The following is a 13,046-nucleotide window of genomic DNA, read 5'->3' as shown; positions in this document are numbered from 1 at the left end:
CATATAGTTTTACATTGAAAACATATACAAAGAGGTTTATACCAAGAGAAGTGAATTTAATTTTTTGCTTCACAGTCTTTAAAAAAATGTGGCATGATGCAGCTGAAGGACATATACAAGTTGTACACATGGTTAATTGATTAATTCATTCTTATACCTGGCTCTACTTCCAGTTTTACTTCAGCAGTGTAGGGATCCATTCCAAATCTGGTCACCCCACACCAGTATTTCCCAGCATCCGTAGGATAAAGATCAGAGATGGTCACTGTGAAGACTTGATTCTTGTTGTCATCATGAATGGAGTATCTCCCCTTCTCCCCTTCTGAAGTTCTGATCACAACATCATAATTTTTGGCACAGTCATTCCTGCACAGGTACTTCTCATGAGACGTATAACCTTCTTCATAGGGGCAGGAAACTGTAACTTCTCTCCCTTGTATCCAGCTGCATGGATCACCTCTGCTGCACGGGTCACACGACTCAGAGCAACTGCAAGAAGAGAACATAGAATAGACAAAATAATCTAGCAAAAACCCCCTTGTATTTTGATTTTTAAAATTTTATTAAACCTGAGAAACTGGATGAACAATGGGTTTTGAGAGCTCCACATTCATGTTACTGCAAGGGCACATAGAAAAACACAGCTGATGTGATTCTAGAGGAGAAGAGAACATGACATAGATAAAATGTCTTCATTTAGTTAAATTTTTTTGTTTCAGTTGAATTTATTGGATATCAGATTAATTGGTCTCTGAAAAATACTGTATTTCCATTTGCCCATGATTTGTTCTAACCTTATAGGCTACAAAACTCTCCATGTGTTGCAGCTGTGTAATGATATTGCTTAAGTCAAAGGATGATCAAGGCAAAGGAATCTGTCCCTAAACTAGTATTTAGATAAACAAGATTAAATCAGTTGATTTAATATAAAGGACTTACTGCAGATGAAGAACAGGACATGACACCTCAACATCCTCGTGACACTGGTAGGAAACACAGGAACCAGCAGTGGCTGTGTGGTTGGAACGAAACTGTCCGTGTAGATGTGTGAACCTTTCATACATCTCATCCCACTTCTTCACACAGACAGCAGGGTTTAATGTTGGTGGCATGTGCCCCAGTATAAATGAGCTGTGTCCCAGTATAAATGCTACAATAATTTTTAACAAACAATAAATGTGGATCATTGCATTAATTCAGATAATTACGGCATACTGATGGGAAAAGAATAGATGTATTTCTACTCAAACGTGTAGCGAGAGTACGTGTAGTAAGAGTATTAACTCCAAATAGTAGCTATAGCCCACACACCACATTCTGCCAGTGTATGTCACTGGAGCGGTCAGGTGAACACACATGTAGCTTCCTCATGTGTTGGTGCGGCGGACAGTGAGTGCAGTTTGAGGTTTTGGTAACGTGACACAAACAACAGTCATATTTTTATTTTTTTTTTAATTATTGAAAACCCAATTACGCTTATACTAACTAAAAACATTATTGCATGACTTCCTGTGGATGTGTGTTGGTTATTATTTGATGGGAATGAGTTTGCTCTTTTCTGCCCAGTGGAACATGTTCAGAATGTTCATGTATCCATAAATACTAATATGTTCATATACAGTCATTAATATCTACATACTTGTACCAGAAGTAGTTTTAGTAGGAGTGTGGCATTGGTGTAAATGTGACCATACTGATGTGACATTGAACATAACGCACTGTGAGATGTTTCCATGGCCTCAGCAACACAATCAGTGCCATAACAGTTAACCACATTAAAAACATTCATGGACTGAACTGTTAAGTTAATGAGTGTATTCTGCTGGTGTGGAAATATTGTTGCAAACAGAAAAAGCAGCATGATGAGAGTCACGCACACACAAACACACAAACACGTACATACAGGAAGAGGAAACTTTATCTGTCAGATGCTATGAACCATTGCCATTTCTCAATTTTTTTCTTTTCTTGACTTAAAATTCTGATACTTTCACTTTCTTACTGAGAAAATTGATATTTTCAATCTGACAAAATTGTATTATGTTTATGAAGCTTAGAAACATTCCAGTAGTTTCTCTAATGGCCACTTGTTTTCTCAAATGTCAGATTTATATTCAAATCATAATTGTTTCATGTGACTAGTTTAAGTTATTTCACAGCTTGAGTTATGATTTTGATCAGTCTAAGTTTTTACTTAGCCCACAGATGATTATGAATCTTTTACTTTTTGAAGATATTATGGGCTTGTTTTAGAAATACACAGGCATGCAGAATTTCTCCTGTGGATTAAAGAAAATGTAAAATCCTCCTAAATACTGTTGTTATGACTGGTTCATTTCACCTATGACATCAACAATCCCTTCTCTCCATTAATGTATTACTCTATGTATGTATTTTGCATTATAACCTCTACATGCTCTCATCTCGCTTTGAGTTTTTTTTTAAATAGCTCACAGTTCCTCTGCACTACTTTCTTCACTGGAACATACTGTCACATTGCAAAGTAAAATGATAAATCATTGTATAACAAACCTGACAGCTACTGAAGCCACTGACAAAGTAATGACATTGTTACATTTGTTTATTTAATACAGGAAACTGTACTATTGTGTTGTTGCTAAAGGTCTATAGTATATATCCTACTCAAGGACATTTCAGTATTTAGCTGAAACATTTTTTGCTAAGAATGCAGGTGAAAAAATCTGAAATATTTTTATACCACCAGTCCATTACAAACAATCGTGAGTCTAAAGGCAAACAAAGCTGTAAAAACTGTAAAAGCGCTTAATGTATGTTCATATACAAGGTCCTTATAGAATAAGTCTGCACATATAATAACATAAGTCTGATCTGCTTTTTAATCTGACAGTATAGAAAGGCTGGATCAGTAAATGAAAAATCATTGATTTGCTGTTAACTGTCACTTTACAAACTTGATATTTTTCAGGCCATAATTTGGGGACAAATGAGCAGTATGCAAAGTTAGACCACATTCATGCATACTGGTAAGTTGTTGTACCTATTTGCAGGTAGAGTAGACCTCTGTCAAAGTGAGTATCTGGCACAGAGACTCTTGTTGGTCTTCATCAACATCATCATCATGGTGCAGGGTGCTCTGCTGTGTGCAGGAGGCCAGGCTTGAGTACGCCACATCTTCTTGAAATTCATAAATCTTAATGAAAAAATCAACAAACAAATGAATACATAAGTTTTATTTGCACAGAGAAGCAGAGGCTCCAGTGATCTGTCAAAACTTAGTCATGTTATTATTTTATGTGCAACGGTGTAAAATGAACTGCAGACCATTGTACACTTTGGTCCAGAAGACGATCACACCTACAGGCCATACAATGCAATGTGATATGAATACTTATGGACCTAAGAACATGACCTACAGCAGCACCTTCAGGTCAAATGAATAAACATGTCTTGAGGAGGTAGCTCAATGAAATAGGCTGCAAATGTTGAATGAATCTTATCATTTGTTTTGGGGCCTTCTGCTTTTCCCTTTCACTTGCGTGAACATCAAAATCAGTTTTAGACACTGTGAGCTTTACTCTACTGCCACCATCTGGACAAAATGTCACCCTTGCACATGACAGGTCTCATAACTGCTCAGCATATTCAATTACATTTTAATAAGTGCATTGCCTGTTTTCTATTACCACCCTCAGGTCAAACAAAAGGAGTTCATTCTGTCCTGTGTGTCTGTAATGTGGAGTGTAATGAACATTTAGACATTTAGTTCTGTTTTCTTACATCTACAGCCTTCATCATTTCTTCTTCTTCAGAAATCCTCACCATGTTTCTGTTCACGTTGACCCCAGCTCCTGTAACTATACAAATTTACAACATAGTAGACTGAATCGTAGTTAGTGTTCTACATGTGTGTGTGTGTGTGTGTGTGTGTCAAAAATACCTTGCAGCTTGTAGTATCTATAAACCATGACAAGAACAATTGTCAGGCTCAACAGAGCAGCCAGAATTGCAGGAGAAGTAAGAAGCAAACAGTCAGTGGGTACTGTATGTGAAAAAAAGAGTTTCATTTACATGAATGATGCTAATGAATAATGTTAAAACATTATTGACAGATGCATTGCATTTATGTTTCATATTTAGAAAGTCAATGTCAGTGTCTGTGTCAGAAAACATATCATTCCAGAGTGCTAAATACAGTATGTTAACTTCTTTTAGGCCATACATGTTCTTGACCATAAACACTTTGGAATAAAAAATTCTAATGAATCCCACAAACATTCTTAATTTGTGCAAATGCTGGGTGTTAGGTTTCTGCCATGTTAGGATCAAATCTGTAATGTAAAAGCTCCATGAATGAGGTTTAGTGCGCACATTAACACACATGTACAGACACGTGTACCTTTGATGGATTGCTCAGAGATTTGTGTTGTTGGTGACCTAGCAGGTTCCACAGTGGTGAGAGGGGTCACAGAGCTGGTGTGCTGTGGGAGAACTGTCAGAGAACAAGACTCTTAGGGTCACTAAATCTACTCATCCTTTACCTTCATAGTAAATTAATTAAAGAAATGAAGAATTCAGTGCAATATGGTTTGGTAGATCTGTGACCTCTGACCTTTGACTTCCAGCTCAGCAGCAGAGAAAACATCCAGGCCGGTGTTTCTATGGACGCCACAAAGGTACGACCCAGAATCCTCTTGGGTCAAACTGGTAATGCTCACTGTGAATTTCCTTGACACCTTGTCATCAGTAAGTCTGAACCGTCCTTTTCGTTTGTTGTCAGAGGTGATTAGTGCCTGCTGCAGACATGTGGAGGGCTGCTTTCCTCTGCAGATGTACTTCAGGTTGTTGCGGTACTGAGAGTTATACACACAACTGATGGACACTGAACCTCCCTCATAACTTTGAATGTTGGTGGAATGATCACAGCAGCTGTCTGTCAGTGAAATAAACAACATCACAGACTTACAAGCACAGACACCAGATGTAGAATATATGAAGAAAACAATTTATCAGACAAAAAACAAACATGAAATCAAAAGGTTTGGTCCAAGGTTAGCCACCTACAGCTACATGGTACTGTACATGTCGCCATCTTCACTTATTAACAGAAGCCAGCTTTGATAGTAGAACACAGAGCTCAAACACAGGTAGCTGGTGAAGAAAGGGGCAAAGCTGAATATGTAGTAATTTGTGCACTAGATGGACGTCTGATGGGTTTATGTTGCAGTTTCTTTGCTGTTGTACCAGATAATCCCCAGAACATTTGTATATGCTCTGTTATCTGCCCATGCTAGTAAAAGAATGATTCTTCTTTTGAGTCTGTATGACGTCATTGACATCATTATGACACATATACAAACATTTCCTCAACAAACTTGTGTTTATCTAACACTCCCTTATGCAATCATCAAAAATAAAACAAAACAAACTTTTAAAAAAATGGTTTACTGTTTTATGTCAGCAGCGTAGCAACCGTAGCATTGTAGCCACTCTCACCCTGGTCACCATGGTAAAAAACTGCAACATGATCCAACAAATCATCCAACACTTTGGGTAATCAATAAGCTAAAGAAGATTCAGTGTATTGAAACTGATCAATTTGCCTACCTGGCTCTACTTCCAGTTTTACTTCAGCAGTGTAGGGATCCATTCCAAGTCTGGTCACCCCACACCAGTATTTCCCAGCATCCACAGAGCTCAGATCAGAGATGGTCACTGTGAAGACTTGATTCTTGTTGTCATCATGAATGGAGTATCTCCCCTTCTCCCCTTCTGAAGTTCTGATCACAACATCATAATTTTTGGCACAGTCATTCCTGCACAGGTACTTCTCATGAGACGTATAACCTTCTTCATAGGGGCAGGAAACTGTAACTTCTCTCCCTTTGTATCCAGCTGCATGGATCACCTCTGCTGCACGGGTCACACGACTCAGAGCAACTGCAAGAAGAGAACATAGAATAGAAGCAGATCCTGATTTAATATGATCTTGATTTTTGATTTTTCACTGCATGAATACAAACATTTATCAATCAGGGCCTGTCTACCGGTTTCTAATCTTATCATGTGCTGGTTATATGATGGTGATAAGATGGTGGTTGTAACAGAGCATTGCAAAGACAAAGTAATCTGTATTGTATTTGGATAGAAATGTTCATTTAGATGAAAAGACTTACTGCAGAGGATGAACAGCAGGCTTTGAGGGTTCCACATCTTCATGATAAAGTAAGGAAACAGCAAAAACAACTTCAGCTGAATACCTTTATTCACTGTGAGAATGTGTGAGGTGTGAACACACAAACACCCTCTGTTTAATATTGAGAATACTGAGCCTTGCAATGTGTTCTAACACCTTGCAAATATGGAAATCACTACGTTTCTTTTCTTCATTTGGCCAATTTTGACTAATAGAGATAAATATAGCACTTAGTTGACTTAACTTTGTTCACCAAGGGAAAATAACAGTTCTCAGTTTGGCTTAATCACTTAAGTTTAGATAGAGAGAAAAGAGACAGAGTGAGATTCCTCAGTTAACTTTTTTACACCACATGTAATACAGAACATCTATACAGGGCTCTCTGCTTCTCATCATAGATATTTCAGTTTGACATGTGTTGGACTGATCTAATCATCAGAATCTGATCCTGTGACCTGTGATCATGATCTGCTTCTTAAACCTCAGAAGTCTATGAGCTGCACTGTAAAGCATCATGGGGCCCGACTTCACATGTCTTCTGACCGAATGACATCAGTGGAAAAAAAAAAAAAACTGCATTAACAGATGGGGGAGTGTCCAGAAATCAGAAACGGGAAAGGCAGCAAGAAAGTGATATGTCTGGTCGAACACTTCACCCACATTTACATGACGTTCTATTTTGAACTGAGAAAAAAAAAAGTTTATGAGCTTGATGAATATGTATTTTGCTGATGCAAGTGTTCATGAAGCAGCTGCACACAGTTGCAAGGAAGAGTAATATATCCATATTTGGCAGAAGGGTCTAAAGATGTAGAAGGAGATAAAGAAAGTGTTATGGCAGCTTCCCCGTGTGTGTGTGGGTTTTGCTTCCCTGCAGGGGCGCGACGGGTTGCACTGGTCACACCTGTTTCATATCCACTCATCACTGCCGGATATCTACCCTGGTTCTCCAGCTACAAGCTGCCAGATCGTCTCAGTACCCTACGCGGTAACGTTCCGGCCGAACTACAGAGTTACTCTGAATAATCTCTAGCGTTCACAGTGTTTTTCCTTTGGAGAAAGAAATAATTGTTGTTTGTTGTTCTTCGCCTCTGCCTAGCCCGACCAGCGCAGCCGTCAGCCCCTCGCCTCCGGATAAAACTCGGTGGCCAGTCTTTCCTGCACTTTCCGCACTTTCCCGGAACATCGGCCCGGCACCCTGGGCCACCCGGACCTGCTCCCCATTCGTCCAGTTCTCATCCCCTCCTTCCTTTCATTAATAAACCTCGGGATCTCATCACTCATCTGTGCCTTGGTTTTTGAGTCTGCTTTTAGGGTTCTACCAATTGTTGCCGAAGCATGACAGAAAGGGGTGTATTCTCAGAAATGTAGGTGTTAAATCCAGAGTCACATTGATTATAGCTCTGAAAAAACAAAAAAACCGAACAAAGACATGTATTGAGGCAGCTTTTCAATATCTTTACACTTCACTTGCTTTGCTACTTTGCTTTACCTTTTTAAAATGAAAGTTAATCAGCCATCCCTATTTGACAATTTTTTAAATATATTTACTGTGTCCATTTTCAGTTTTTGTTACATTTACAGCATATGCCTGACTGATTTAAGATATTTTTCTTTTCTATTGTTTGACCAATCTTTACATCTTTTTTATTTGATTACATTTAAAGGTGTTATTATAAAGCCCCTGCACACCAACAGTCCACTCGCACATATTGAGTTATTAAACCTCCAGTCAGGACTGTGTATTTTGAATTCATATTATTGAACAGCACACAGCACTTTTTTTCAAGGCAGACCTTTTGACTTGTCATAGCAAGAAAAGCACAGGTGTAACTGCTAACATCAGTCATGGCTCTGCTCCATTAAGTGTCTCATTAAGTTGATATACTGACTGACTGGTACTACCTTAACATTGTCAGGAAACGGCAAGGCAATTTTATTTATATGGTTCATTTTTATTACATAAGAAGGGGCTTTACATTAAAATGCATGCATTAAACTTACAGAAGAATATAATAACTGAAGTACAGGAAAATGCCATATCAAAAGAAAATTGAGCGAAAAATGGAAAAAAACAAAAAACAAAAAACATTTGAAACAATGTTCATACTGTATATACTGCCCAGTGATATTCTGAGCACTTGGCTTAAGCAAATGTTGAAATTATTTAAGTTCAAACACTGTTAAATCTTTTGTTATACTAACATTACAGCATGTAACTGTGGCAAGAAATATACATAAAAACAAGCAAAGATTTACCTGTATATATACATCACTATGGAAGTGTATTGCTGCCACACCAGAAAAGAAAACTGGATCACTATCACATTATAATGAGATACAAACTTATCATGTTACAATAATATAATATAATATAATAGTAGTAATATAAAGTTTCACATTAAAACATGACTTATACAGGGAAGGCATTATGGATACAAGACCAAGGTGAAGTATGATGTAGCTTGTATCCATGGTGCCTTCTATGGCCCTCCAGCTGATTAGTGAGAAATTATGTTACCTCCAGAGGGCTGGACTGATTCTTCTATGACCTGAAGTCTTTCACGTTATAACAATATAAGTTATTACATTATAATGTGGACCCTTTCACGTAATAACAGCAACAGATATTATAGTGTTATAACATGAGAGGTTTGTATCTCTTAATAACATGAAAACATCACGTCATAACAATAAATTTTTCAGATTATAATGTGTTTGTGATCTGTTTTTCTTTTTCTGATGTGGCAGCAATACACTTCCATACATCATAACATTCAAATGCAGATTTTATTAGATTAAGGAACTATGGATTGAAAGATGCATTTGAGACCATAAAGTTCTGCATTTGTAAATGTGATTTTGATTGGTGTTTTATGAAACACACATCACTAGCATATTTTTCTTTAAAAGAGCAATAAAAACAATACATTTGTGTGTGTTAATGGAAAAAATGCTTCATAAATCAAGCTTTTGAAAATAATCAAAAACAAACCTAGTTTTTAATCAAACAATAAGAGGGTAGGACCATGGTATATCATATTTTGAAGATCATAATTTGGGGACAATGTATATTGTTGTCGTTATTGTTGTTGGCTTTGTTTTAATTGGTATCTAATTCATTATTATTTATTGTAGATGTCCTGTGTCTCAGGGAGGGTTTCGTAGTCAGACTCATATTGCTCTCGTTTACCATTATGGTGCTGCTTCCAGAAATGCTGCTTTGAACGCCGTGCAACTTTCTGATTTTCATTCAACTGAAAGAAGAGTAAAAAACATGGATAAACAAAAATGAAAAATACATTAATATACTGTATGCAGTTACACAGATGACAAAACATTTCACAAATATAAGACTGCAATGACATTTATACTGCCATAAGGACCAACACCTTCAGTTTTGGACACACCATCATTGGTAAAAAAAAAAAAAAAAAAAAAAGGAAAAAAAAAAGTTAAGCTAACAATTCCAGCCTCTCTGAGCAATTAACAGGTTAACAAGTTTTGTTTTACCTCAGCCAAACCAAAAAACTCCTCTTTCTTCTGTGGTAATCCACATGTTTCTGTTGACTCCAGCTCCTGTAACAATACAGGTTTACAACACAACACAAGCAGTCAAGGTTATCTGATGTGTGTATACATATCATGTATATATATGTGATTGTGTGTACAACCGACCTTTGCAACAGTTGCTTTTACAAACTATAACAAGAACACATGTTGTGGTGAACAGTACAGCCAGAATTATAAGGACAATGAAAACAGCTGAGGTTTGAGGTGCCTCATCTGGGGGGAAATTGAGAAACAGAATATTAAAGATTAAATCAGCGCATATGAATATCTCATGGCTGAATCCCAATATGTGCAGTAACAGCCTTTTTCTGGTTCTGCACTCATACACAGACACACATATGTACCTCTGATGGGTTTCTCTGATATTTGTGACCTAGTAGGTTCCACAGAGATGAGACGGACCACAGTGCTGGTGTGCTGTGGGAGAACTATCAGAAGACAAGGTCTTAGGGGCACTAAATCTGCTCATTTAAAAAATGTTTATAGAAAATAAACTAAAAAAAAAAACATGTATTTCTAAGTAACATTAAAAGTACTCTGAATATGCGAGTGAACAAGAAAATGGACGCAAATTGTATTCTCATTCTGTTTTGCTGAAAACAGATATTTTTTTCAATAAAGTAATAGCTCCTTAATTAAAGAAATGAAGAATTCAGTGCAATATGGTTTGGTAGATCTGTGACCTCTGACCTTTGACTTCCAGCTCAGCAGCAGAGAAAACATCCAGGCCAGTGTTTCTATGGACGCCACAAAGGTACGACCCAGAATCCTCTTGGGTCAAACTGGTAATGCTCACTGTGAATTTCCTTGACACCTTGTCATCAGTAAGTCTGAACCGTCCTTTTCGTTTGTTGTCAGAGGTGATTAGTGCCTGCTGCAGACATGTGGAGGGCTGCTTTCCTCTGCAGATGTACTTCAGGTTGTTGCGGTACTGAGAGTTATACACACAACTGATGGACACTGAACCTCCCTCATAACTTTGAATGTTGGTGGAACGATCACAGCAGCTGTCTGTCAGTGAAATAAACAACATCAGACTGTTACAAGGACAGACACCAGACACAGAAAACTAGCTCGATGCTACAATGATTTGGTGAACAGGTTTTTATTTGGCACCAAAATCTGTGTTTCAGTCACCATCATACTCTTCTATATACAGTATAGAAGTGACAATGTGACATATAATTTTTTTCTTTTAATTGAGGGACATAGCTTTAGTGAAATATTATACTTTTGTGACTTCATTTTGTTGTCAAATAAATATTTGATCTTTTATCTGAATCAGATTTTAAATATGACATTAGTGTACATCATTTTTTCGACCAATTGGGCGACCATATTCCCACTCTAACTGGACCTTATTGTACAAAGACTAGGAGGTGTTGCATGCCCTCTTTAGATTTTCCTGTCAACTCTCTGTCTCAAATGTTTAACCGACACAAAAAAACAAAACTAAACAAACAAAAAAACTTTGTTTTAGAGGTTTATACCAAGAGAAGTGAATTTAATTTTTTGCTTCACAGTCTTTAAAAAATGTGGCATGATGCAGTTGAAGGACATATACAAGTTGTACACATGGTCATTTACGATTTTTAATTCATCCATTAGTTTGTTAATTGATTAATTCATTCTTATACCTGGCTCTACTTCCAGTTTTACTTCAGCAGTGTAGGGATCCATTCCAAATCTGGTCACCCCACACCAGTATTTCCCAGCATCCGTAGGATAAAGATCAGAGATGGTCACTGTGAAGACTTGTTTCTTGTTGTCATCATGAATGGAGTATCTCCCCTTCTCCCCTTCTGAAGTTTTGATCATAACATCATAATTTTTGGCACAGTCATTCCTGCACAGGTACTTCTCATGAGACGTATAACCTTCTTCATAGGGGCAGGAAACTGTAACTTCTCTCCCTTTGTATCCAGCTGCATGGATCACCTCTGCTGCACGGGTCACACGACTCAGAGCAACTGCAAGAAGAGAACATAGAATAGAGCATAGACAAAATAATCTAGCAAAAACCCCCTTGTATTTTGATTTTAAAAAACATATTTAATCTGAGAGACTTACGGCTGAGGATGAACAGCAGGTTTTGAGAGCTCCACATCTTCATGTTACTGTGAGGAAACAGATAATACAGCTGATGTGATTCTAGAAAACTTAATGCACTGTGAGAAAGTGTGAAATTATTGTTTAACACAAACAACAGTGTTTAATGCTGAGAATATTACACCTCACAATATGTGTTAAAACATCATGTGAATGTAGAAATCTCTCAGTCCAGCCTCCAGACCAACAACTTGGTCAACCTCAAATTATCAAAGTTTTTTGGCTGCTGCTGACCTTCTGGGGACCTGAAACAGAAATCTAATATGGAGGCTACCATACCATACCACTATCATACAAAAATACAAATATCTTTATCTCACCAGATTGATGCCAGATTTCGATGCAACCACAAACAAAGGGTAGAAGTCCAGGATTTAGCTTTAGAGTGGGGAAAATAGGCTGCTGCGCAAAATTCAAAACTTCTCATTTAAGGCAACCACCTTCACACGCATGCAACAAACGAATGTCCAGAGTTATAAACACCTCCACACCCTCTGCACATCTTGGTAGCTCATGACCTACTGACAAAGTAAAGCCAAGTACCAAGTGCCAACCTAAATGCTACATGGATGACACTGTTTCAGTCACACTGGGCAGTATGTTTTGGATCTGTAACTGAACATTTTCATAGATGATGCGCACATAATGTATGGTGTTACATTTCTTGATGTCAAGAGCTATCAGTGATCTGCCTTCATGTAAATGTCTACAGTCCTCTGTAAAAATAAAAAATAAGGAAGTAACAGGAGGTCAATAACGTGTGACGCAGAGTGCTGTTCTGTGGCCTGCCTGAGAAAAGGTCAACTTTATGCATGTTATTGCTTTTCACACATGCAGTACAACATGTGTGCATCTGTTACTGTAGACTGGGCTTTGTAGAGGATTCTGCTACACATTTATTTATCTATTTGAAATGCATTTAGTGCTGACATCTGATAACATCGTTTTATATGTATTCTACATCAATGTCAAAGAAGTGATACTCTACAGTTTTCTTACTGTTAACTCATCTCACGAAAAGACAAGACTACTGACCAGTGCAGAATTCAGTACCTGATTAAACTTATTCAAAGTTATCATATAAGGTCATTTGTCCCTACCTTCTGACCCTCTACCCAAAAGAACATTTCCTGAATTAGTGAGTCACACTGTTGCACATTTAGACAGTTTTTAGAGTTCAGCTGCACTG

At 37.6% G+C, this 13,046-nt stretch overlaps 1 protein-coding gene across 1 annotated transcript; it reads right to left on the bottom strand.

Annotated features, from left to right (window-relative positions):
• Window positions 1–10,400: 10,400 nt before the first annotated feature.
• On the bottom strand, window positions 10,401–12,982 carry LOC108892655 (polymeric immunoglobulin receptor-like). Its single transcript, XM_018690342.2, has 3 exons — window positions 11,819–12,982; window positions 11,386–11,718; window positions 10,401–10,759 (listed from the first exon to the last, which is right to left on the bottom strand). Exons 1-3 carry the CDS (start codon window positions 11,859–11,861, stop codon window positions 10,401–10,403), a joined length of 735 nt encoding a protein of 244 aa, XP_018545858.2. The 5' UTR covers window positions 11,862–12,982.
• Between the last annotated feature and the right edge of the window lie 64 nt (window positions 12,983–13,046).

Source organism: Lates calcarifer, unplaced genomic scaffold, assembly GCF_001640805.2.
Source record: "Lates calcarifer isolate ASB-BC8 unplaced genomic scaffold, TLL_Latcal_v3 _unitig_228_quiver_1529, whole genome shotgun sequence".
Lineage (NCBI taxonomy): Eukaryota > Metazoa > Chordata > Actinopteri > Centropomidae > Lates > Lates calcarifer.
This window is presented reverse-complemented; position numbering and strand designations above follow the sequence as displayed.